The sequence below is a fragment of the Schistocerca nitens genome, chromosome 11 (genome assembly GCF_023898315.1).
Source record: "Schistocerca nitens isolate TAMUIC-IGC-003100 chromosome 11, iqSchNite1.1, whole genome shotgun sequence".
Lineage (NCBI taxonomy): Eukaryota > Metazoa > Arthropoda > Insecta > Orthoptera > Acrididae > Schistocerca > Schistocerca nitens.
In genome coordinates this window covers 63,818,526-63,844,674 of record NC_064624.1, presented here as the reverse complement: position 1 = coordinate 63,844,674, position 26,149 = coordinate 63,818,526, and the positions used below count along the sequence as shown (strand labels likewise).

Here is a 26,149-nt window from a genome sequence, read left to right as displayed (position 1 = left end):
CTACAGTAAATTTAAAGATACTTCTTGAGAAAAGGGAAGCAACTGTATGAATATGAAGAGCTCAGATGTAAAACCAGTCCTAAGCAAGGAAGGCAAAGCTGAAAGGTAAAATAAGTATATAGAGGGTCTGTAAAGGGAGATGAATGGAAATATTATAGCCAAGAAATTCACAACCCAGGATATAGCAAGGAAAATCGTCGTGTCAGTGTTTTGGGACAGGAAAACAGTTCCGCACATTGATTTTTTGCTAATAGGTGGGACAATAAATGCTGGAAGATGTTGTGGGATCTTGAAGAAACTTCGCAGAGCCATACAAAACCGACGTACTGACAACGAGAGTTGGTCCCCTCCATGAGAACGATCGTCCGCACACCGCTCAAAAATGGCTCTGAGCACTATGGGACTTAACATCTGAGGTCAGCAGTCCCCTACAACTTAGAACTACTTAAACCCAACCAACCTAAGGACATCACACATATCCATGCCCGAGGCAGGATTCAAACCTGCGACAGTAGCAGCCGCGCGGTTCCGGACTGAAGTGCCTAGAACCGCTCGGCCACAGTGGCCGGCCACTAAATTGAAGAAACACGTTATTGGAAAACACTTTTCCGACAACGACGATGTGAAAATTGAAGTGAAGAACTGACTGGAAAAGGCGTTGGGAGACGTCTATGACAAAGGAATCAAAAAACTCGTCCTACGAATGACAAAGTGTATAGAGATAAATGGTGATCGCGTGAAAAAATAATGCAACACCTGTACTACAATGCATCTAAATTTTGTTATGACAAATTAAATTTTTTGCACCTCAAAAAATTTTTGTAACCTTAGTTTGCGGATTAGCCTCGTACAGATGCTTCACTAACGTAATAGTGCCCAAAAACTTTTTTCAGTAGGAAATAAAATGATGGATACTACGGAATCATTTCATGACACGCTGTAACATGCCCATGTACGCAAGATAGTACGATTTGTTTGATCTTACGGCAAGTCGCGTAAGGGATTCTTTTGCTTCCAGGGTCTGTAGTAGGAACACTGAAATTCTTCTGTGATGTGGCCTTTCCACACAGCGTGTGGATTTCGACAACGATCGCCCATTAGCGAGCGACAGAGGTGGTTTGTTGCTGAGGTAGCAGACTCCTTCGGCAGTGCAGAGAGTACGGGGAAGGCACTGGTTGTACATGTGATGACGTCACACAATACCAAAGAAATAATTTATTAATGTTTCTCAGGACAGTTTCCAGTGAAAGACCTGTCAGGTAATTATTAAGAGTTATTCGTGCCAAAGTGGCTTCAGGTCACAGTTATGCTGGTGGTAAAAGGAGGATTCTACAATGACGAGGGGTCCTCACAGATTCCGATTTTGCGCACACTTGTAGCAGATGGAGTTCAGTGCACGCACATAAATTTTCTAAGACACTACGACAAAGAACCCTGAAATATGACCTTTCACAATTAGCAGATCTCCTAGTGCAGTTAAAAACAATTTTCATTATTTCGACGAATTCGTCGGTTTCTCAGCACGTTAGTACGTTCGATGGTTCGAATCTCGCTAGTAAGATAAATACAGGGTGACACAGAATAAAGGGAAAGTTTGAAATGAGTAGTGGCAGCCATGCGCACGTGGCAGCACTGCGGGTTCGTGGCAGACAGCAAGTAAACAGTTCGCCATTTCACTAATCATGCGTCAATGGAACGGACAATAGCGTGCGTTAGCCATAAAAATGTTTTATAAAAACAATCATTGTTTGCTAGCGGCACAGAGGGAGTTTCGAAGTTTTTGTAATTTAGGATGTCATGATGTCGTTCCGTCGAAAGACGCGATAAAATGTTGGATTAATAACTTTGAAGACACAGGATCTGCCCTCAAAAAGAAACCAACAGGACGACCAAGAAGTGTGCGTTCTCCAGAGAACACTGATGTTGAACGCGAGTCTGTCTTACGGTGCCCACGGCGTCAATTCGTAAGCAAGAAGCAGCGATTGGAGTGTCCCGGGAGAGTGTTCGCAGAATCCTTCATCTTGATTTAAAATTTCATCCGTGCAAACTACAGATAGAGCAACAATTTAAGGACCACGATTTCCGATTACGCTTACGATTCTGTCAACAAATGATAACAAAAATAAACAATGACGATGAATTTATAAAAAAGTTGTGGACGTCAGATGAGGCACAAGTAATGTGAACAAACGGAACTACCGTTACTGGGTAAACACAAATCCTAATGACGTTCATGAGCGCCCTTCACACGCTACTAAAGTGACAGTATGGCGTGCTGTTTTATCACGTGGGATTATCGGACCGCATTGTCTCGCAAATGAACAACGAAACACAACAACTGTCAACGCCGATCGGTTCGCGGAGATGTTACGAACTTTCGTTACACCTGCATTGAATAACTTTGCAAACGTTCAAGAAGCCTGGTTTCAACGTGACGGAGCGACATCACACACTACATCGCAATCAGTGGCATATGTGTGAGAGTAGTTTGACTACCGTGTGATGTCACAATTCGTTAACATACCCGGGCCTCCTAGATCGCCAGATCTATCCGCATGTGATTTTTCTCGTGGAGCAAGTCTACACGACTCGACCAAGAACCCTGGACGAGTTGAAACAGAGAATTTGGGATGTAATCCACAATATGCCAGCTGAGATGTTGCAGCGGTCTATGAGGAATCTCAACAGCAGATTTCCCGAATGTATTCGAACAGGAGGACGCCATCTGAAGGACGTAATTTTTGAAAAATGAGAAATGGCATCAGTGTTTCCTAAATGGTAAAGATGGAAGGTTTCTGTTACGATGAATGCAATTTATTTCCTTCATCACTTCTAGTTTTATTGGATTGTGGAAATGTTCCCGTTTTTCTGCGTCACCCTGTATCTTTTAATTTTTTAAACAACTTCTATATTTACTAACAAAGTGTAATCTTCATTGACAGATATGGAACTATAATGTTTAATAAGAATAACATCTTGGTTATTCGTTGCTACTGACAGTAAATTGAAATATGGCATACGAAGCCGATAAATCAGATAATGAGAAAGTATCATTTTCGCAGACTCACTAGTGTTATTGAAATATGTAATTTTTTCATTAAGTGAAATACGTTTAGGCATATTCCTAAGAAGTTTAAATTCATTTTTAGACATCTAGTAACTGTCAATAAAAGGATGCTACTTTTATTTTAAAAATATTATTCAAAACTTCTTACTTAACGTTCGCATTTGTTGATAAATATTACATTTAAAAAAGTATGCTACTAGCTAGATTCCACTCTCGTGTTCATGATTGAAAATCCGACTATGCTACAAGCTGAGTTAGTCAAATGCTGTTTGGGTAACAACACTCGGAAGTCTTGTCACCTTCAAAGCCAATTTTGTTTTGTTTGTTTGAGAACTGCGTGGTGGCACCTCAGCAAATTTACGTCCAGACACTGAATTTGAAGCCCTGTGAATACGAAAGGAGTCGCAGAGGGCAGGGCGGTCTGTAGTGTCGCGTTGTGAGCGTCTCCATGCAGAGTGAGTGAGTGCTGCAGGTAGCTCGAGAGCTTCAGTGGGCAGAGAGGTGAGCACACGTCGTGCAAACTGCTTATGTCTCTGCGCCAGAATTGGTAACGTGAACATCCAAACGAATAAACCATATTGCCCTTAATTGTATTTTTTTTTTTCCCCGTGTGGCTACACAGAGTATTCAGTGTACAAAACTGAAGCAGAGTCGGGGGAGCAACTTTCATGCTTCATAAGGTGTGCGCTGTCAATATCAGCCTGGACTGCTAAAGTAAATAAGACAAAACTTTCATTGCTGAGCGTTAGTTCTAGATCGCACAGTGCTAATTTTGGCACTCTCTACCATCTGATGTTTTTGACCATAAAGGCGTTCAAAAACATCTACAACCTATATGAGTGGTGTCTTTTCTTCCCGACATGTCCGAAAGAACAGGCACCACTTATACAGATATACAGCGATAAGCCGAAACATTACGACCACTGCCCACCGCGTCGCTGAACGCCACCTGCTGGCGCGGCGGGCACGTGACGCAGTGATGAAAGTGCGTAAGTGGAGCAGCCGCGGACGGCGGAGATACGGGCTGCACATGGGGAAATCCACCGAGATAAGCGACTTCGACAAATGGCAGATTATTATTACGCAGAACCTGTGAACCAGTATCTCTAAAACGGCGGAGACGGTCGAATGTTCACGTGCTACTGTCGTGAGCATCTGCGGGAAGGGGTTCGACTGTGAAACTACTATTAGGCGCTGAATGGTTAGACGTCCACTATTATTCACAGGACGTTGGGCTCGGAGGCTTCTCTGCTATGTGAAGCAGCACGGATGGTGATCTGTGGCATCTCTGCCGAAAGAGCACAGTGCTGGTGCACGCACAAGTGTTCCGGAGCACACCTCTCAATGTGCATTGCTCAACACGGAGCTCCGCAGCTCACCACCCCCACGTGTTCACATGTTGAGGCAACGACATCGTCAGTTACGGTTGCAGTGGGCACAGGACCATCGGGATACGACCGTCGATCAATGGAAAAGTGTCGGCTCTTCGGGTGAACAACATTTTTGCTACACTAGGTCGATGGCCGTCTCCACAAACGGAATCATCGAGGTGAACGGCGGCTTCAAACGTGCAGCGACCCACCGACACTGGCTGGTGGGAGCAGTGTTATGGTGTGGGAGACATTCTCCTGCACTTGCGTGGCACCTGTGGTAGTAATCGGAGACACATTGACAGTTGCATACTGCCTGCATCCCTTCATGGTTCAAATGGCTCTGAGCACTATGGGACTTCCGAGGTCATCAGTCCCCTAGAACTTAGAACCACTTAAACCTAACTAACCTAAGGACATAACACACATCCATGCCCGAGGCAGGATTCGAACCTGCGGCCGTAGCGGTCGCGCGGTTCCAGACTGTAGCGCCTAGAACTGCTCGGCCACCCCGGGCGGCCATCCCTTCATGCTCGGCGTCTTCTCCGACGGCGCTGTCATCTTTCAGCAGTATAATGGTCCGTGTATCGGAGCGAGAACCGTGCTACAGTGGTTTGAGGAGCAATATAGTGAACTCACGGTGATGTCTCGGCGACCAAATGCGTCTGATGTAAATCCTACAGTAGCCATCTAAGTCGCTATCTGGTGCCATCACTGCGTAAGCAAATCAGCGGCCCGTTATTTACGCGAATTACATGAGCTGTGCCAACAAACCATCGGGGCCACGTGGGGTAGCCGTGCGGTCTGAGGCGCCTTGCCACGGTTCGCATGGCTGCCGGCGTCGGAGGTTCGAGTCCTCCCTTGGGCATGGGTGTGTGTGTGTTGTCCTTAGCATAAATTAGTTTTAGATAGATTAAGTAGTGTGCAAGCCTACGGACCGATGACCTCAGCAGTTTGGTCCCATAGGAACTTACCACAAATTTCCAAATTTCCAAAACGTCGGAACCCTGTTACTCGAAATCAGTGATGTATTTCGTTCAAAAGACGGACAAACAGGCTATCAAGCAGGAGGTCATAATCTTTTGGCTCAGCAGTGTATATGCGCCGTCAGGGCTAACATCATCATTCAGTGCAGAGCACTCTTCACCCGCCCTTGCAAGGGACTTTGTGCGATGCGGTGAGCGAAAAGAGGGAAGAGGGCTAGCGGACGCAACTTCGGTAGTGTGCGGCGAATGATGGTTCAAATGGCTCTGAGCACCATGGGACTTAACATCTGAGATCGTCAGTCCCCTAGAACTTAGAACTACTTAAACCTACCTAACCTAAGGACATCACACACATCCATGCCCGAGGCAGGATTCGAGTCTGCGTCCGTAGCAGCAGCGCGGTTCCGGACTGAAGCGCCTAGAACCGCTCGGCCACCATGGCCGGCTGTGCGGCGAATAGGAATATGGATGTAGCACGGGTAGCACACTTGTGTAGTCTGCGCAGTTGTGTCTAACTGCTATTTCAAGGTAGCGTAGTTAGTTTATGCATCTTCCTGCTAAACGGAAGACCCGGTTTAGAACCCCAGCGTTGATAGAAATTTTCGTTTGTCACCTATGAATTTTTTCGTTGCTCGAATGCGGCAGAGGTCAGGATTTCTTCTGCCTCAACATTTCCTCTGTAACGAGTATATAATATGTGTATATGTGTATTGAGTGACACTGGTTGTATGGGTGCTCAGAAAGTAACTGTGTGGTCACTATGTACAGTATGTTGGGAATGACATCCACGAGTGACTATACAAGGCTCAACCCGCCTAATTTTGTTGGGAATACCTTTCTGTCCACCTGGTTATGGTATGCTTCTCATGTATGAAGTTATTTCAATATTTAAATCTCCAATCAAGCATTGGCGTTTGCGGTACACTACATGCTATTCCGCAAAGAAAAAAGTCTGTTGGCGTAAACACCGAGGAGCGAGGCTGCCATACGTTCTTTGAGATGAAAAGTTTCCCAAAAAAACTCTTCCATAAGACGCATAGTGTGTTGTAAGCTGTGTTAGCAGTAGCGTCATCTTGTTGAAACACTGAGTAGTTGGTTTCGCCTTCCTTCAGATGGGCGATACAATCCTGGATCATTAAACAACAACGTTTACTGTTCACGGTTTCGTGAAACAATAAACGTCAGACGATGAGCCGTATAATATCGCTAACCAGGTCCTATTATAAAACTGCATCTTCCACAAGAGTAGCGAAACCTTACTTAGCTTCCGAGAGCTAGTATTCAGTATGACAACAGCACTCTATTATCTGATGGCAACTGACAGTAGAAGGGATTCTAAGTGTCGTAGGTTTTAGTATTCGGCACCTGTAGCAGGTGCCTACGAATATCTGCCCCTAAATTTCAACATAAGTTATTGCTGGACTCCTTTGTATCCAGTGGGTACTTCTCTCTGCTTCATTTTTTTCTCCAACCTGTCACAAACCTCTATCTTTTTAAAAGTTATTCTTTTTGCTCCTTCTCACAATGGAATTTACAGAACGCAGATTTCTCCCAGCTGCCCATGCAGTGACCACGCAAGGCGTCCCACATCTGTCCCGCGTGCTTCCCAGTGTGTACCTGGCTGCATTCTGTCCTTTTCAGCGAAAAAATGTTTTGCGATCCACTTGCTATTCTCGCCGTGCAGTTCTCGACTTCCCACAGCCAGCCAGCAGACCCAGCTTACACAGAAACGTTACACACATCAGTCACAGCATAGACTTGCAATAATGAAGAAGTTATTAGATTCACAATCGCTGGCATTTGTCTCAGTTACATATACACTTTCATTTATCGCTCGAAAATTGAATTGAATTTGTAGTCTAATTTGATGTGTGGGTTATTAATTAGATTACAGAGCAGTTATGGGAGACACTGTTCCATAACCCTGCCCCTAAATCTATTGGCAATATATATGCCATTTGGGTATACTGAGCGCATCCAAAATAGGGCAGCACACGAAAGTCTGGGCTTTCTGAATTTCTCGCGGTCGTAAGTAGGCTTCTTAAATTTCCCATCATTTTAAAATTTAGAGAAGTGAGCTACTTACATCATCTTGGATATTTCAGTAATTGCCCTGTCTTGGATTTTTTAATTTCCTGCCTTGCCATCTTCGATTCCACTATCTTGGAATGCGATGTCATATACAAATAAGGGCAGCAAACACTGTGACAGGTTTTGTTCCAGAGTACTCATTGCATTTCTACTCAAGAATCTTATTCTGAATGCAAGACTTTACATTATTCGCAGTTAGTGTAAAGTGTACCTTATTTATCTTTACATCATTAAATCGTTAACATCTTTAGTAATTAGCTTTGGAATAATTTCATTTTATTAATTGTAGTTACGGAAAATTTTCCTAACGTTCTTCAAAATATTATTTGTTAAATAGGGAACAACCTTTTGCCTTCGTAAGCCACTGACAGATGACAATTATACCTCGCAAAAACACAGATAAAATGATTTGTGACTTATGGCTAAATATCATTATAAATGAAACAAACTTGTTTCTGCGTATGTTGCTGAAGTCAGAACAGATGAAAATACAACAGAATTTACATTTGTAACCTATTACTTATATAAATGAAACTTAATTTAAGAGAGGGGTAAAAGGAAATTAAGTTTGACCGTTTAAAACTAAGGTATCATCTTGTCTCACATATTTTTCTAAATCTCACAGACTTTTTAAATGATATCTTCCAATATTTAGGGTTACTTTGGATGAGTCTGAAAATCTTATATGAATGAAATTCAAGATATGCCTTGTGACAGCTGAACTCAAAAGAAATAAAACTAAGACAGATTTCACTGTAATGTCCTATAAACTTCAAAGGCATTGAAAGTGAATAACTAGTTCCGACTGGCAAAACAGGGAAAGGAACACGCCAGAGAGCTATAGAAAGCTGTTTTGATTGTTCACATAGGCACTGTGCTGAGTGTGTTTTATTGATATAATTTTGTTTTCATTTTATTTGTTGCCATGCAGATTCCTAGGACTGATAAAAATTACGCAATAAGAATATCGTTAATTGAAATTTGTCTGAAATTAAGTTTTTAAACCATCAGTAGAAAGTTTTCTTTTTTGCTTCATGATTTAGATATGTGTCTATTGTATACAAGCGACTGCCATTGCTGAAGAAACTTAGAACTATACTATTCTCCTGCACTTATCTCATTTACTTTTGTACATTTATATTTATTAAAAACAGACTCTGTTGACTTTATATATTGACGCTACTTTTCTTTCTGCAGCTCTGGGATTCAAGCCACCTTTGGGAGGTATGTATCGTCCACATAACCAAACTTTTTGTTATTGTTGCGGATATGTTCTCAGTTGTTCAACAATGTCTTTACAGCATTATTTATTATGTGAGATGTTATATCAAAATCCAGTTTCAATGAGCATGCCATGTAATCAACTGGCATCAAATGGTTCAAATGGCTCTGAGCACTATGGGACTTAACATCTGAGGTCATGAGTCCCCTAGGACTTAGAACTACCTAAACCTAACTAACCTAAGGATATCACACACATCCATGCCCGAGGCAGGATTCGAATATGCGGCCGTAGCAGTCGCTCGGTTCCGGACTGAAGCGCCTAGAACCGCTCAGCCACCGCGGCCAGCTCAACTGACTTCAAAAGCTTTTATGTATGTCTACTGAATCATTACTTCAGAATGTTTTGGTCCATCGTTTTGTCCTTCTACCTGAGGTCTCATTCCAGAACAGTACTCACCCAGGACGCTGGACATGATGATTGTACAAGAATTATGCTGTAATAAATAATACAAAAGAACTCTTAACATCATGACAATTGTTATTCTGATAAAATTCTCGTTACAAAATGGACAGAATTAGCACACACTCTGAAAAGAAGCAAGAGGTTGGCAATTATTAAATTAAATCTTTAATGCTTGTTTTAGTGTTTTATTAGAAAATAGTCACAGATGCGACTGTTGGGCTGAATGTTAGTTTGATACTCTTTGAAAGGAGATGAAAAGAGACATTTCTCCCTTCTGTGGAAGAGTTGTTGGATTCCTTGATAGAGTAATCCCCCACCCCACCGAGTCCCAGCATTGCCAGCAATAGAACCCAGCAAGGTGGTGCAGTGGATGGCACACTGGACTCGCATTCGGGAGGATGACGGTTCAATCCTGCGCCCGGCCCTCCTGATTTAGGTTTGCCGTGATTTCCCTAAATCACTCCAGGCAAATCCCTGGATGGTTTGTTCGAAAGGGTACAGACGACTTCCTTCCCTAATCCGATGAGACCGATGACCTCGCTGTCTGGTCTCATCCACCATACAATCCAACCCAGCTATTGATATTACTTTCTACATAAGACGCAGTTGGGAATTCGCAGGCAACATTTTACGTAAGGCTTTTCTGTGACAGTTGCTAGTCTCTATTGAAACTTCAAGTTTCCAGTACACAGTCACAATACGTTTTACATTATTTCCACTCTGTGTGGGCCGCCCACTTAGAGGTGCCATGTCCCGAATTATGCAGCCCCTCCCACTGGAGTTTCGAGTCCTCCCTCAGCCATGGGTATGTGTGTTGTTATTAACATAGTTTAAGTAGTGTGTAAGTCTAGGGACCTTACCAGTTTGGTCCCATAGGAATTCACACACATACAGACACACACACACACACACACACACATAGCGAGAGAGAGAGAGAGAGAGAGAGAGAGAGAGAGAGAGAGAGAGGGAGAAAGAGACACTATGATGTATTAAATCATGATTTGTAAAGCAGTCAACTAAAAGAGGAAAGGTACAATGAAAGATTTTAAATGGAGCAGCAGGAACTGCAGCTGACTAAAGGTTGGACTGGTAAGGGATGAGACACCGCTCTGAAACTCCTTCAACCTAACAGCTTAGAGTGTAATCTGGACAGTTCAACGAATTTCAGAAATGGCTGGAACTTTCTACGGAGAAAACGCCACCCACAAAGAGCAACGGTGACAAGCCACTCACCTTCCCATTCATGCCTGACCTTGTGGCTCAACGGTGAGTTCACAGGTTCCAAGGGAATGATGCTTTCTCCAACTGCCACTCCCTACAGGCCTCCTTCACCTCTATATCTACCTGCTGGTTTCCAGCCCAGGTACCTGGCAGAACACCACCACCTATCCACAATGTGGCCGCAAGAGAAATGCAGTTCGTATATTTTACGAAACCTTTTCACCTACATGCTTATTTTGAAGAGCCTGTAGAGCACTAAGGGTATTGGATCAGTTTAGAAACATGTTTCCCTTGGATCATCTCATACGATACAGGGCCTTCCAAATATCCTGTAGCTCAGCATGACGGATTGTGAAAGCATCTGGTAGGCAGACTCTGAGCACACAATCAGAGATAACCATCGAGCACCCAAGGGATTCTGTCTAGATATATTTCAATAAACAATCTTAAAATTCATGTGTTCATGTAAGACGTTAGTAAATATACCTAAAAAATTACGATCTTTAAAATCAGTCAAATTAAGTAATGGCTTCTAAACATAATATGGTGGTGAATTACTGCACCTGTGTTGTAAGGCTTAGTATTCGCCACAACCACTTTTAAAATACAGCTCTTTGTTCGGTTCCCAAATGGTCCCACTGCTCACAGACGATTATCGAAAAGCCACTCTATGAGTGGGAGACAATCAGTATGGCATGCTGGCAATTAGATTTTACAAGACATTTTGTAAGCTTGTTGCACAGTGAGTAGCTTCTTTGTTTTATTTTTATTTACAACGTGATCCATTACAATATTTGTAATATTGCATGTATGTGTTGTGTGTGTGTTTGTTTTGTATGATGATGACAGGGGAAAGGAGAGGGTGAAAGCCAGTGCTGGCACATGGCCTGCTCCTCATGAATGACACAAAGGGGGCCACCAAGCTAAACATCCCCATCCAGCAGACAAACCACCATCAACAGTGTTGCATGCCCCCACATCGTGAGACATTGCAGAGAGCTTTGGTATTCAAACGAGAACACTGGCGTAGAGCCTGGTGACCAGGAGCTTTACGCCACCACCTGTCCTCCCCTCGCCACCCAAATACTGGCAGTAAAAACTTTTTTCCGCCGCCAGAATCCAAACTGCCTTACCACCAGGTCAAGCGCCACTGCACAGGATTGCATTAGCGACCTCAGCCATGGAGATGGGTTACGGCAAGCAGCTGCCATCAGATTAGAAGTGGTGGGTGGCAAGCTTCGGTGAAGAGGCTCTAAATGCCCCTGTTGCCAGTCTAATGCCCACCCACTGGACCTCCAAATATGATGGTCTAGAAGGTCTGATCATCGGAGATCCATCATGAAGCTGGGACCAGACAAACTCTCTTTAAAACTGGGGCAGGTCTGCTCGATCTTCTTCCCAAACTCTGTGTACTGCACGCTTTAAAATTTCAAGGGCTTTGATGGATCGAGAGCAAAAGTTCCTCAGATGTGGCAGGCACTTGAACGCCTGATCAAAATGGATGCCCATATACCTCACCGACGCCTTCAAATTTAAAAAGATGTCCCTCAGATTCAGTTCTGGAAGACGGAAAGGATGACGGGAACTGTTAACAAGCAACACATGCAGTTTATTTTCTGACAATTACTTGAATCCAGGTCTGTGTGCCAATCTCTCTAGTCTGGTGCGTACTTGCTGCAATTGTGAAAGATGTATTGAAAACTGGAAAACTCTCCGCAACTAAAGCGCCCGAACAGTCCATTGAGGTATTGTTAGTTATAGCCATCAGAAACCACGTCATAGTTGAAACATCTCCTTGAGGGACATAGTTTTCTTTCATAAAAGTATTCGATAAGACTTTACTAACTAGATACCTAAAGTAATGTGGGGAGAAGAAACATGTAAGAACATGAAGACGTTCCTGTACGTCTTTTCTGTATAAACATGGTACAACCTGTAGCACTGTCTAGTAGCAGAAGACAACGAAACACAGCTTCAGTACAGGTTTTATGATGAACTTTGATTGCAAATGTCAATGGAAATTCAAATATATTCAGTAGTCAACGCACTCTTTCCTGTCATTTGAATATCAGACACACTTTATATTGGCAGAAGTAAGCAAGAATGCCAGTTAAAAAGGCCAACAATCTTCTAAATCACCTTTTTTTTTCGTTGATCAATGTCCCTACAGGTTTTCCAGTGGCCGCAAAGGTTCCCCCTCCTGTGCCAACTTTTCGCCCCAGAGCAGCAGTTGCGCCCTCCGTCCTCAGTTGTTCTTTCCGTATATTCCAGTCTCTGTCTTGCCCTACGATTTTCATACTCTGTAATTCCTTCAAGCATCATAATACTTATTCCTTGATTCTTAATACATGAGCCATCGTCTCTTCTTTTTGTAAATGTTTTCCATATAATCTTCTCCGCTTCCCATTCCATATCTCATCAGTCCTCGTAATTTTCAACATCCTTCTATAGCACCACGTCCAAAATGCTTTGACTCTCTTCTTTCTGGGATTTCCTCGTCTGACACAAAGCTGCAGTCCAAACACACATTTTCAGAAATATCTTTCTCAAAACAAGGAAAATTTTTTTGATAACAATAGACTTTCTCACAAACCACGTTTCTTCCGCACCTCACTATTTTCGCCTTTCTTCGATTTACTCTCAGTCCATTTTCTGTACACCAAGCGGGGTGGCGCAGTGGTTAGACACTGGACTCGCATTCGGGAGGACGACGGTTCAATCCCGCGTCCGGCCATCCTGATTTAGGTTTTCCGTGATTTCCCTAAATCACTCCAGGCAAATGCCGGGATGGTTCCTCTGAAAGGGCACGGCCGACTTCCTTCCCAATCCTTCCCTAATCCGATGAGACCGATGACCACACTGTCTGGTCTCCTTCCCCAAACCAACCAACCAACCATTTTCTGTACTCTGTAGACTGTTCATTCTATTCAGTATGTTCTGCAAATATTCCTTGCTTTAACTGACTTGAACAGTGTCATCTGCGAATCTTATCCCTGGTGATCTTTCACTCTGTGGTTTAACCCCACTCCTGGACCGACCTGTCACTGCTTCTGCGATGTACACATTGAACAAAATGTTCAAATGTTTGTGAATTCCCAAGGGACCAAACTGCTGAGGTCTGTGGTCCCTAGACTTACACATTACTTAAACTAACTTATGCTAAGAACAACACACACACCCATGTCCGAGGGAGGACTGGAATCTCTGGCGGGAGGAGTCACGCAATCCGTGACATAGCGCTTCAAACCACGCGGCCACTAAGCGCGGCCACATTGAACAGTAAGAATGAAAGAGTTCATCTCTGTCTTATACCTTTCTTAATACGAGCACTTCGTCATTTGTCTTCAGTACTAATTGTTACTTTATGATACTTATACATATGTATATTTCACGTCTTTCCGTAATGCTCACTGATATTTTCTCAGAATTTCGATAATCCTTCACCATTCGACATTCCCTAACGTTTCTCCTAGGTCTGCAAATCCCATAAAAGAGCCTTAATTTTTCTTAAGTGTTGCTTCTTCAGAACTGCCTTTACCTTCTCTAAAGCAAAACCATCGGTCACATCCACAACTATTTTTGCATCCAATGCTATTTGTTTCTGAAACTTGCATTCTTGAGCTACTGTACTGATTGTGCAATAAGTCTCGCATTTATTTCCCTTTACCACCTTTGGAATTATACCGATGATATTTTCGAAAGTCTCCACCACAACATGAAAAGTCGTTTTGTTGCGTTTAATCCCAGCGCATTTAGGAATTGCAAAACTTGAGTACCTATGTCTTTTACCTTATTCAAGCGCAAGTCCTCCATAGCTGTGTCAGACTCTGACAGTAATAATGAACCCCTTATTGACGTCTGTTTCTTCTTCCAGCTCGTCACTGACAGCTCTTTTCCCTCCTAAAGCCATTAAACACCGTCTTTCCAAATATCCTCTCTCTCCTCTGCGTTTAACATCGTAACTCTTTCTCCACTATTAATGTTGACACTCCTGCATTTAATTCAACGGATGTGGTTTTGGTTTTTCTGTATGCTGAATTTATCTTTTCCGACGATCATTTCTTTTTCGATATATTCATAAATTTCGTGCAGCTTTCTTGACATGGTATCCCTGTGCTTAGTTCCTAAGTACATATTGCTTTATTCCTGTCTTTTCCGGAGTATTTTTCTACTTCTTTCATTCGATTATCAGTTTAAATACTTCTTCAAATGGTTCAAATGGCTCAGCACTATGGGACTGAACTTCTGAGGTCATCAGTCCCCTAGAACTTAGAACTATTTAAACCCAACTAACCTTGAAACGTCCCCTTTTGAAAATTTATATACGTGACTGGGCTTAAACTGACACACAATATTTTTAGCGCAACCCAATCTGACTTTCAATAATCCCTACAAAAGAGTGGCCCTGACTAACATTAACCTATACCTTTCACAAATCACTTACCTCACAAAAATCTTCGTTACTCAAACTACTGCAATACAGCGAGCGCCACTACTGCCAGCTAAATAAAAGATTCAAACTACGGAAGGCACTAACTACTGATAGGCATAGTTAGCAAATGAAAGATTTTGATAGAGAACAAACAATGTATTTACCTTAATAGTGTTGAAAAATCATAATATACATAGCAGTTCATGATATCCAGTATTACAAATTTCAAAACTCCGCCATCTCTCTCCCGACATCCACCACTGCTGGCGGCTCACCTCCAACTGCGCAACGCTATGTGCTGTTAACATCCAGCTGCCCAACACTACAATGGTAGACAACAATGCAAACTAGCCACCGACTGCACACAGCACAGCCAGTGATTTTCATACAGAGCGCTACGTAACGTTGCCAATAAGAAAACATAAACAGCCACAGCCTACTTACAACCTAAGGACACCATACACATCCATGCCCGTGGCAGGATTCGGACCTGCGACCGTAGCGGTCGCGCGGTTCCAGACTGTAGCGCCTAGAACCGCTCGGCCACTCCGGCCGATAATATTTGTTCCATTACAGAAAGTTTTTTCTCAGTTATTCTACTCGTACCTAGACTGATCAGCCGGAACATAATGGCCTACTATCGATATAAATCCATCCAGGCGATAGCGGCGTGAGCCGGCGAGATATGCCTGCTGATCAGACACACGTACAGTGCATGTGGTATCAATGAGTGTGCTGTCTGTGTGTAGAATTGTGAAGGCGCACGCTCTGTCTGAGTTTGCTCGAGGGCAGACTGCGATGGCGTGGAGGTTAGGTACGAGCATTTCAAAAACCGCAAGGAGAGCTGTGGTGAATGTCTTCAACGCCAAGGACAAACCACGTCCAGACATCGTAGGGTTAGGCGGCCACCCCCCATTACAGATGTCGGATGTAGTAGGCTGGGCGGACTGGCAAAACAGGACAGGCTGCCAACTGTGGCGGAACTAGCACGAGGCTTTAATGCTGGGCAGGGCACAAGTGTGTCTGAACTCACAGTGCACCAGACACTCCCAACGATGGGCCTCCGCAGCCGGCGACCCATGCTTGTGCTAATATGAACAGCACGACACTGACGACTTCGCCTGGAATGTTCAGCACTGGGCAGTGCAACAGTGGCAGAGCCTTGCATAGCTGTATGAATCCCGATACCTTCTTCATCCCAATAGCAGGGCGCGAATCTGTCGCTTTCCAGCGGAACAGCCCCTTGAACCCCTGCAATACCTGACGTCCGTCATTCTACATGCTTCCCTGGGTTTGGTGGACGTAATTCAACCTCCCTCTGTGGTTCATTTCTCCTGTAATTACCTGACGTATTTGGCTGTAGTTGCGTTCTTGCACCACCTCCACACCTACTTTCTCTCCATTGACCTGGCGATCGCTGATTAAAATCAGTCTGTCGGTTTTCCCGAAGTCCCCCATTTCCATTCCTATTCTCGTCCACATATGTCATGTTCCAATTATTATTATTATTATTAAAACCATACCCATTACGTTGTGGTCCCGTATTTCCACTACTCCTACTTATTTAAGTATTTCCATTTCGTCTGGAACTCAATCCCATGGATCTACCCTTGTTACCATTACTAGCCTCTTTATTGCTTGTCCTTTAAAAGTTATTCTGTCCTGACTCACGACGTCTTGGAGCGTCATTTTCGTACATGAACTCAACCTCTCGCAAAACACCTTCAAAGGTTTCAAAATGATCGCCCTCACGTCCTATCAGTGCTTGTTGACATTTAATTGGTAATTTAGTTTTGCATATCTGTATCAATTCTCCATCGCTATATGGGCTGTCTAAACATTGATTTCTTTTCGCCATATTCTCAAAGAGTTAGACCGCAGTTCTCTCTTGCGAGTTTTCAAATGAGACGTTTTGCAATACGCCGTACTTTATTCTCTTTTGCGCCACAGGTGACCAACATCTAGCTATAAAGGCTGCTCGAAACGAATCATACGAATTGCAAGTTTCCACTGTTTTCTGCATGGTTTCGGCTATACTTCCTTCCACGTGTGCACAAATGAAATCTAATTTATGTTTCACAGGCCAATGTGCTGGTGTTCCTACTTTGAACTGATCAATAAATGTGCGAGGGTGTAGACTATTTGTGTCTTCCTTAGAGTGCAGGTTATTGCGCGCTGTAAGAAAGCGGTTACCATCAATATTTCTTGCTTCGCTCTGTGACATCATACCTTCTGTGTTTTGAGAACTCGAATTCTGTCCTATGTTTGCATCAAATTTACGCAAACATTCTGTGACAATTGTGCCGCAGAATCACTTGCAGGTTTCATTGCGCAATATGCGTGCATAACACCTACTACCGGCTCTGTATCTTGTCTTGTAAGCAATTCTGGCTCGTGAGACACTGTACTGTAACCCATTGGTATTCATCCTACATGTTGTGGTGTTGCGTAATGTGTCGCTATTGCTTGGTCTGCGTATGTCACGCTTTGTGCTTGATGTACGTTACCTTGCTGCAACCCACATTCTCAACTGACCTGCTATTCTCTCTTGAGCAAGTGGTCGCAAACCACATTGTTCCCTACTGTTACCGTATTCTTCTAGGTTATGTTGTTTCGGACTAATTTCCCGATCTCTGTTTGCGTTTTCGGACTGACATTCACATATGTCTTTCTGTCTCACTTCACCTGTACATTCGCATTCTCGTTCTGTCGTATTATCGGCGGCTGTTGAATTTGCCGTCTTCACAGTATTATCTACCAACATTAAGGAAGATTCTGTCGTCGTTTTCGACTCCCCACTAACGCTTTACGCGTCTCCTCGACTTTCTTTTGAATGCAAAACTTCCTTTCTGAGCCGTTGAAATTGATGTACGTTTTTCTCTTGTTTCTTTAAAATATGAGCATCGAATTTCCTAAATGCAACTTTCGCTGTTGTTTTGTGAGACATCGTTTTAGCAATGATATGTGTCGCTTCCGTCGACGCTCTGATGGCAAAGGCTTCGACCTGTAGTTTAAGTTTTTTGAGACTTTGTTGTGTATCTTCATGTAACATATTCATGTCTACTGGGACAGTATCAATGTCCGTTCTCATTTGTGTCTGCCCCGTAACAAGCGTTTGAAGCGTAATTTGTGCTTCTTGAGCTTCAGTTCCGATTCGGTCTAACTGACCTTGAATATTATCACTGGTTTTTTTCTATTTATTTGTTAGTTTCTCTCAGCCCCAGTGCTATGCGCCCTTCTAACTGTTTTTGCCTTGAGTTATGCCCCCTTCTAAATGCCCTGCTAATTCTTTTTGTCCTTGGGTTACGCGCCCTTCTAAACGATTTTCGGATTCTTGAGATTATTGTAACAAACGTTTGTCTGATTCCTGAGATTGTTGTAATAACCGCTGCAACATACCATATATGTTGGCGTTTTCCACTCCTACGTCATTTTCGCCCGTTGCCATTTGATGTAACCATTCCCTCTCTCGTTTTTCGTGAACCGTTTCCTTCTCTTCTGAACACAGTGTAGTTGCATTAACACTCGTTCTTCCATGTGGTTGCAAACCTGTCTGATTCAATATGTTCACGTTCGGTTCTACAAACTGTAAATTACTGTCAACGGATTCTACATCTGAATAATGTGTAATGCTGTCCTCTTGTCCATTTCTTTGACCATATTGAACACCATGTGTTACATTTTCGGTCTCATTCGGTATTTCGACGTCCTCTGTTTCGTGTTGTTCACGCTGATCTGGCTGTTGCGTGTCCAACTCGATCCTATCAAGGTCTGCCATGACTTCTCTCTACCTTGACCTACTGTTTTCTGTCATTTTTGATCGTTCCTCTTAACGTTGCTGTTGGTTAGTATTTCGAACCTTACTACGCGTTAACATGAGATTATACGACTTGACTCTACCCCAAAATTTGATTCACACAGTTCTATATTCAATACGTTCCCTCGTCTTTCCTTTAGCCTTTTTTGTTACTGGTTTTGAGACAGAACTCAACACAACCGTATAGAACAATGTATTGCGCCAGCAATTAAAACATACACAAATACACATCTATCTACATTTATTTACTTAACTTTTTTACTACTACACAGTTGAGTCACATTTAAATGAAAACTATTTTTCTCCATTTTGAATTAGCTTTTTGTTTACCCTCAATAGACTAATGCTGTTAATTCAAAATCCTGTATTTTATATCTCAGCCGAATGCTGTTTATTCAGCATCCTGGCAGGGTAAGCCATTTTTAAGGTCGCTGACATGTCTTACAGCTTTATGCAAGTGGATAACGTGTTTTACACGCCAATGGATAATGTATCTTGCGACGGGGAGGTAAAATAATAAAGAAGTGCGGTTTCAGCGTTTTCCCACGAAATGCTGCATATATAAATGTTGGTTAAAAATGTTATTGCAAATTTTGGCTCTCACGGAAGTCTCAGGGGATGATTTCCACACTTGGTGCATTAGTACACTGTTCCACACCCGCGCATTTGTTATAGATTTTGAATTAATTATTCACTCAGATATAAGTACAGTTTATGCTATGGAACGAGAATTTGGCGACTATTATAAAAAAATCAGTTTTTCACGACACAGTTCAATCACTACTTATTGGCGTTGTCCTTTTCTTTCACACAATGAAATTGGCACTGGTGAGACGGTTTACAGCTTTTTTTTTAATAATAATTTGACTCCTAGCCCCCAATAGCAGTAATGTGGGCTGCTGTAATCGAAAGTTATTCAATCAATTCGAACAGAACCACAAGTCCCACTGTCCTCTTTGTTCTAACAGTTTTGGCGCGAAATCATAGTTTACCACATGTTCACTTACGACGATGTGCACCTCGTAAATCGCACTCACACAAATAATCGTAGCACTTCCAGTCCACCACTTGCACTACTAAACAATACTCTTTGTCGAAAAAAATCTGCGCGGAAAAGGATTCTCAAACGACCACATGGGCCACCCTCAAGTGGGGCTTGCTCGCCACCCACCCTCCAAAACGACTGACCAACTGTAACACCTACAGCGCCTATCGGTGTTGAAAAAACAAAAATATCTCCCAAATTAGCTCCCATGTCCTTAAAATATCAATTCACAAAATGACCCAAGTCCCTTCACAAGTAGTAGTTACGAAAAACAAATAAAAAACAAATAGAGGGAAATATCTGGTATAGAAAGCAAAAGAAAAGAAAAGGAAAATTAAATTATAAATTTTAGAAACATGGGAAGGGGGAGAAACAGTAGAAAATATTAAAATATTAGTTATTCCAATACGTAAGAAAATCAATATTATAGTCATAGAACGTAGGCCTGGGACACCAAAGACAGTATTTATTAACGTATAAATAGCCATACGTTGTAATTACGATACTCCAGTCTCTAGTCTGTTCTAGTTCGGAAGTTATTTAGGACGTACAGCTTTAGAGAACAACAATTGGGACTTTATAAAACGGGGATCAAAATGGTTCAAATGGCTCTGAGCACTATGGGACTTAAAATTTTAGGTCATCAGTCCCCTAGAACTAATTAAACCTAACTAACCTAAGGACATCACACACATCCATGCCCGAGGCAGGATTCGAACCTGCGACCGTAGCAGTCGCGCGGTTCCGGACTGAGCGCCTAGAACCGCGGGACCACCGCGGCCGGCAAAATGGGGATCAAGAATAGATCGTGACGAGATTGTTTTTGAGGACTGTCAATTCAAGACTTTAATTTGGACTTTTATCAGATTAGATAAATGGGAAGGTGAATAGTAATTTCTTTGGCTTTAATGTCAATTCGTGTGAATATTTAATCGCTTTACTGAATGGAAAATTATAACCGGATTCGGACTTTGAATTGTGATAATGGGAAACTTTAACTTCACGCGACTAGTGATCATAGTTAATGACAGTTTGCGGATATTAAATAGAAATAACTTATTTACCGAAAATGACAGGATATTATCTAACATCTCTGATGCTAGTGGGAATCCTACTTAGACATCTAATTAAAGAACTTGTTTGAATTAGATCGTATGAGTTAACCTATTTATTACTAACTCTTGTCAATAAACTGACGTTGTTAATTTGAAACATAATACAAGTCTTGAAGATTAATTTAAGTTTGATTAACAAACGTGAAGGTAACGTGATCTACGCCAAGAACAAACTAGCGATTCGTAACTAAAACAATTGAACGAAATGTTAAAGTATCGTCGTCTGTAAACATTGGTAGTAAAGCTACTAAAGATTTTTTCTCTCAGAGTTGGGAAGACTATACGTGTAGTGACCCACGTTTAACACTGGGTTTTAAAAGTGGTGAAATTGATACTTAGCTAGGACAATATTAAATAAAAGTAAAACCCTTCAATGACAGTCAATGTGTAAAAAACGAAATCAGACTTTCACCTAGTAGACGAAAAAGCGAAAACAGAAAAAGGGCGGCTACACAACGACTGAACTCTGGCCAAGATGGCCACTAGCTTATATAGGCTCGGACGTCAACACCCCTGGTAATGCAAGTACCAGTATCACCAGTTAAGGTTACAAATTTTGATACATACGTCCCTCGACAGAAATAAGTACACCATCGGAACCGCGCTAAAAAGTACGTCTAATCTACTATGTTACATTAATTTCTAGGATTATTCTGTCACCCGTAAATCAAGTTTCAGTTTTTGCAAACTTTCGCCACTTGGCGCAAATTTGTGTGTTGACATCTGTGCTGCAAAGTTTTAACATAGGACTGCATGTGGCACCATTTTTAGACGTAATCAATAGCGATCTACACATTGCGATGCTCAAAATCTTCATATCTATAAAAATTAATTAATTATGGGCGATAAATGTTAATAATAATTTGCAAACATTGATAACTATTGCAAGTTAAGTGTATAGTATAACTTAACTAGTTTAAAATACGTGTGATGCCACCCAAAATATTATATAGTGCCGTTCTTTACGTCATGAATTTTCTATTGAATTTTATAAACAGTGATGGCGACATAGTGAAAGAACTGGAAGCGAGGTGTAGCAAAGCTAATGCAGTGAGCGCTCAGCTACGATCTACTCTCTTCTGCAAGAAGGAAGTCAGTACCAAGACTAAGTTATCTGTGCACTGTTCAATCTTTCGACCAACTTTGTTGTATGGGAGCGAAAGCTGGGTGGATCCAGGTTACCTTATCAATAAGGTTGAGGTTACGGATATGAAAGTAGCTAGGATGATTGCAGGTACTAGTATATGGGAACAATGGCAGGAGGGTGTCCACAATGAGGAAATCAAAGAAAAACTGGGAATGAACTCTATAGATGTAGCCGTCAGGGCGAACAGGCTTAGATGGTGGGGTCATGTTACACGCATGGGAGAAGCAAGGTTACCCAAGAGACTCATGGGTTTAGCAGTAGAGGGTAGGAGGAGTCGGGGTAGACCGAGGAGAAGGTACCTGGATTCGGTTAAGAATGATTTTGAAGTAATAGGCTTAACATCAGAAGAGACCTGAATAGGGGATCATGGAGGAATTTTATAAGGGGGACTATGCTCCAGACTGAACGCTGAAAGGCATAATCAGTCTTAAATGATGATGATGATGATTATGATTTTATAAACAGTTTACCATCAAACTTTGTTTATTGCTCTTTAGGAGCTTAATTATTTATGAATCTTAACGTATGACTACGGCACTCGATCCGCTATGACGAAACGTTTTTAATGAGTGGCTGCTCGTCCCTGTGAGTTGTTGTTTACTATTTTTATTAATCTTTCAGTATTCGTGATAGTAACCGATTTTGAGGTTGCTATAACTTTTGCGTCTCGTGACTTGAAATAAACATCGATCTTTGAGAAGGTGCACATTGCAGACCACAATCCACTGCCGCATCGCTCTTCATAGTTCTCGCGTAATGCGCAGAAAACCAAACAGTGCCCCCAGCTGCGGGCCGCGCAGACCGACCTCTGCAAATCTGGCGCGGGCGCGGCGCGCGCTTCCGGGAATCTCCACAAAGCAGTCCTCGCCTACTAGAAACGTCCATCTAGTAACGGGGGTTTGTACCGGCACAATCTTAACTGTCATCACAAGCCCAGGGTGGCAAAAAGGCACACCACATAGCTTCAAATTTTGGTCCTGTCTAAAATTAATTAAAATGCTACTGTGACGTTACAAGAATACACAAATTACTATATATGACAAGTTTAAGATTTATCCTAAAATGATAACACAACCTCTCCCTTTCTCATTCTACATTTCAATTTATCAAACCTTTCAAGGTTCATATGGTAAATACAAAAAGATTTAATTACTTTCAACTCCCAACAGGTCAATTACCATGTAGACATTGAATATGTGATTATTAAAACCTTATCTCTATATATGAAAATATTATGACAAATGAAAGAATTAAACCTTTATCAATGATATTTACATCTACCTTGTTGTACATGAGCAATGGGCTAAGTTGGTGGAGAATGAACTTTATCTTTTGAACTAATCAAAACTATCACATACTCTTGAATTTCTATATTCGAAACGTATGCAGGTTGGAGTGAGCAAATATCGACTCAACATTTTAACTCGCCTAAAGCGTGTTGGTACATTACCGATCGAAAACAGTGGCGGCGTTGTCTCCGTGGTGGATCTGAAACGCTAATTCCCTACTCTGGCCTTGACTGAACCCAATCAGTCTTAACTTCCCTCCATTCCGTACAGTGTTAAATGTTCCCTAGTCGAAATTAATGGCAATTCCACACTCGCTGTGGGAAGGAGCGACATGCACAAATCACAGCCCACAGAAATTCCCGCAGGAATATGCACTGCCGCTTTACGTTTGTCGCCACGATACGTGAAACATACCGCCCTCACTTCGCAAATGTAAAGTTTGAGTCTCAACGTGTTCGCTACTTTTACCACACGCATGTGAGTATCCCATCACGAGACCAGAGCTCTCTCTGTGTTAACTTAATTCTCAAAATTCTTTTATATGACGTTACTCTCCCCACCGCGATTCTACTACGTCACACAGTATCGCTTCGGCCAACTGCTTCCTCGTTATATGTGAATTCTTATTTTTCTTGCTTGGGTCGCTGCTATCCTCGTTAATGTAGTATCACAATTTTCCCACAGTCTCGGCTGTGTTTATTCTAAAAAGTATTATATTGTAGTCGGCTTATTTCTTTCTGCACTGCAGGTGGGCCTTCTTTTGTTAATGTTAATTGGGTTTCCCAATGCCATTAGCCACTTGCACTGCTCTCCAAACTGCGTTCACTTTATCTCATTTGGGCATGCCCCTGTCGTTATAAGGGTAGACATTGTTTTGTTATTCAGTACATGAGATTGCCAAATTACTTCCTGTTGACAATATAGAGATATTTTCTGGGGTTTTTATTCTGTATCATACGTATGAAGCTTATGTAAGGTCCGAAAAATGCGGACACCTTACAAAGGCCCCAGAGAGGCCATTCTCACGTTGCGGTTGATAATGGACACAAGACTAAAGAAAAATCATGACAAATTCATAGGATTTGTAGAGCTGGAAATAGCATTTGACAATGTAAAGTGGTGCAAGATGTTCGAAATTCTGAGAAAAATAGGGTTAAGCTATAGGGAGAGACGGGTAATGTACAATATATGAAAGAGCCAGGAGGGAATAATGAGTGTGGACGACCAAGAACGAAGTGCTTGTATTAAAAGGGGTGTAAGACAAGGATGTTATCTATCACCCCTACTGTTTAATCTGCATAAGCAAGAAGTACTGATTGAAATGAAAGAGAGGTTCGCGGGGGGGAGGGGGTTAATATTCTAAAAAATGGCTCTGAGCACTATGGGACTCAACTGCTGTGGTTATCAGTCCCCTAGAACTTAGAACCACTTAAACCTAACTAACTTAAGGACATCACACACATCCATGCCCGAGGCAGGATTCGAACCTGCGACCGTAGCAGTCGCACGGTTCCGGACTGCGCGCCTAGAACCGCGAGACCACCGCGGCCGGCGTTAATATTCTAGTTGAAAGGATATCAATGATAGAATGAGATTGGTATCCAGAGTTAAAGTGAAGAAGCATTGCAGCGTATGCTGAATGGAATGAACAGTCTAATGAGTACAGAATGTGGATTGAGAGTAAATCGAAGATAGACGAAAGTAACGATAAGTGGCAGAAATGAAAACAGCGAGAAACTAAACATCAGGATTAATGGTGACGAAGTAAATGAATTCTGGTACCTAGGCAGTAAAGTAACCAATAACGGATGGAGCAAGGAGGACATCAAAAGCAGACAAGCACAGGCAAAAAGGGCTTTTCCGACCAAGAGAAATCTACTAGTATCAAAAATAGCGCTCAATTTGAGGTGGAAATTTCTGAGAATGTACGTTTGGACCACAGCGTTGTATGAAAGTGAAACTTGGACTGTGGGAAAACTGGAACAGAACAGAATCGAAGCATTTTAAATGTGGCGCTACAGACGATTGTTGAAAATTAGGTGGAGATGCTGCACAGAATCGGAGAGGAAAAGAATATGTGGGAAACACTTGCAGGAAGAAGAGACAAGATGATAGGACATCTGTTAAGAGATAATTAAATGGCTTCCATGGTACTAGAGGAGACTACTCTGAGATGAAGAGGGTGGCACAGGAGAAGGATTCGTGGCGGGCCGCATCAAGCCAGTCAGAAGAATGTTCATTAAAAAAAAAAACAAGAGGTAGGAAATCGGCTGTGTCCTTTTCGAGGGAAACATGCCTGCAGTTTCCCTAAGAGATTCAGAAAAACCGGTGAAAAACTGAATCTGGATGCCATAGTGGGGATTCAAAAGGTTGTGATCACGGATGACAGCTCAATGTCGCACCACAGAGCCTCGTAGGTAAACTTTTCCAAATAAAGTCGTTTAGTTCTGTGGTATAGAACTTCATTGATAGTAACTACATATGTGCTCGAACTTTACAGTCGTAGTTTCAGTTTCGACTTTTAAAATCCATTCCAATATCTGTTGTTTTGTTAAGGGGAAATGTTACTATGTATTTGTCATTGTAAACACTTGTGCTTACGTTGTTAACAGGTTCAGCATGGGGCCGTGGCTGATCAACACGTACTTCAGCAATGGTTGTGCATGTGTTGAGTGGTACTTAAGTAAATAAATTAGTGAAATCAAAGTGAACTAGAAATTAGAATATAAATGGAAAACTTGGTTTAGTTTAGAGAGTTACATACTGGCATTCAGCGGGCAAAACAGCAGAACAGAAGAGACAATGACCATGAAGTCAGCGAGTTCCACATAAGCGGGCGCTGTCGATTCAGCCGTCAGGGCATCGCCCGACCGGCTCACGTG

The 26,149-nt window shown here is 42.3% G+C and overlaps 1 protein-coding gene across 1 annotated transcript in view; it reads left to right on the top strand.

Annotated features, from left to right (window-relative positions):
- The window catches only part of LOC126213332 (uncharacterized), a 116,530-nt gene extending 90,599 nt beyond the window's left edge, over positions 1-25,931 (top strand). Inside the window, exons 5-6 of the mRNA XM_049941023.1 lie at positions 8,712-8,738; positions 25,880-25,931. Coding sequence (XP_049796980.1) covers positions 8,712-8,738; positions 25,880-25,902 — 50 coding nt within the window. The 3' untranslated portion in view covers positions 25,903-25,931. The remainder of the gene's footprint in view (positions 1-8,711; positions 8,739-25,879) is intronic.
- The last annotated feature ends 218 nt before the right edge of the window (positions 25,932-26,149 follow it).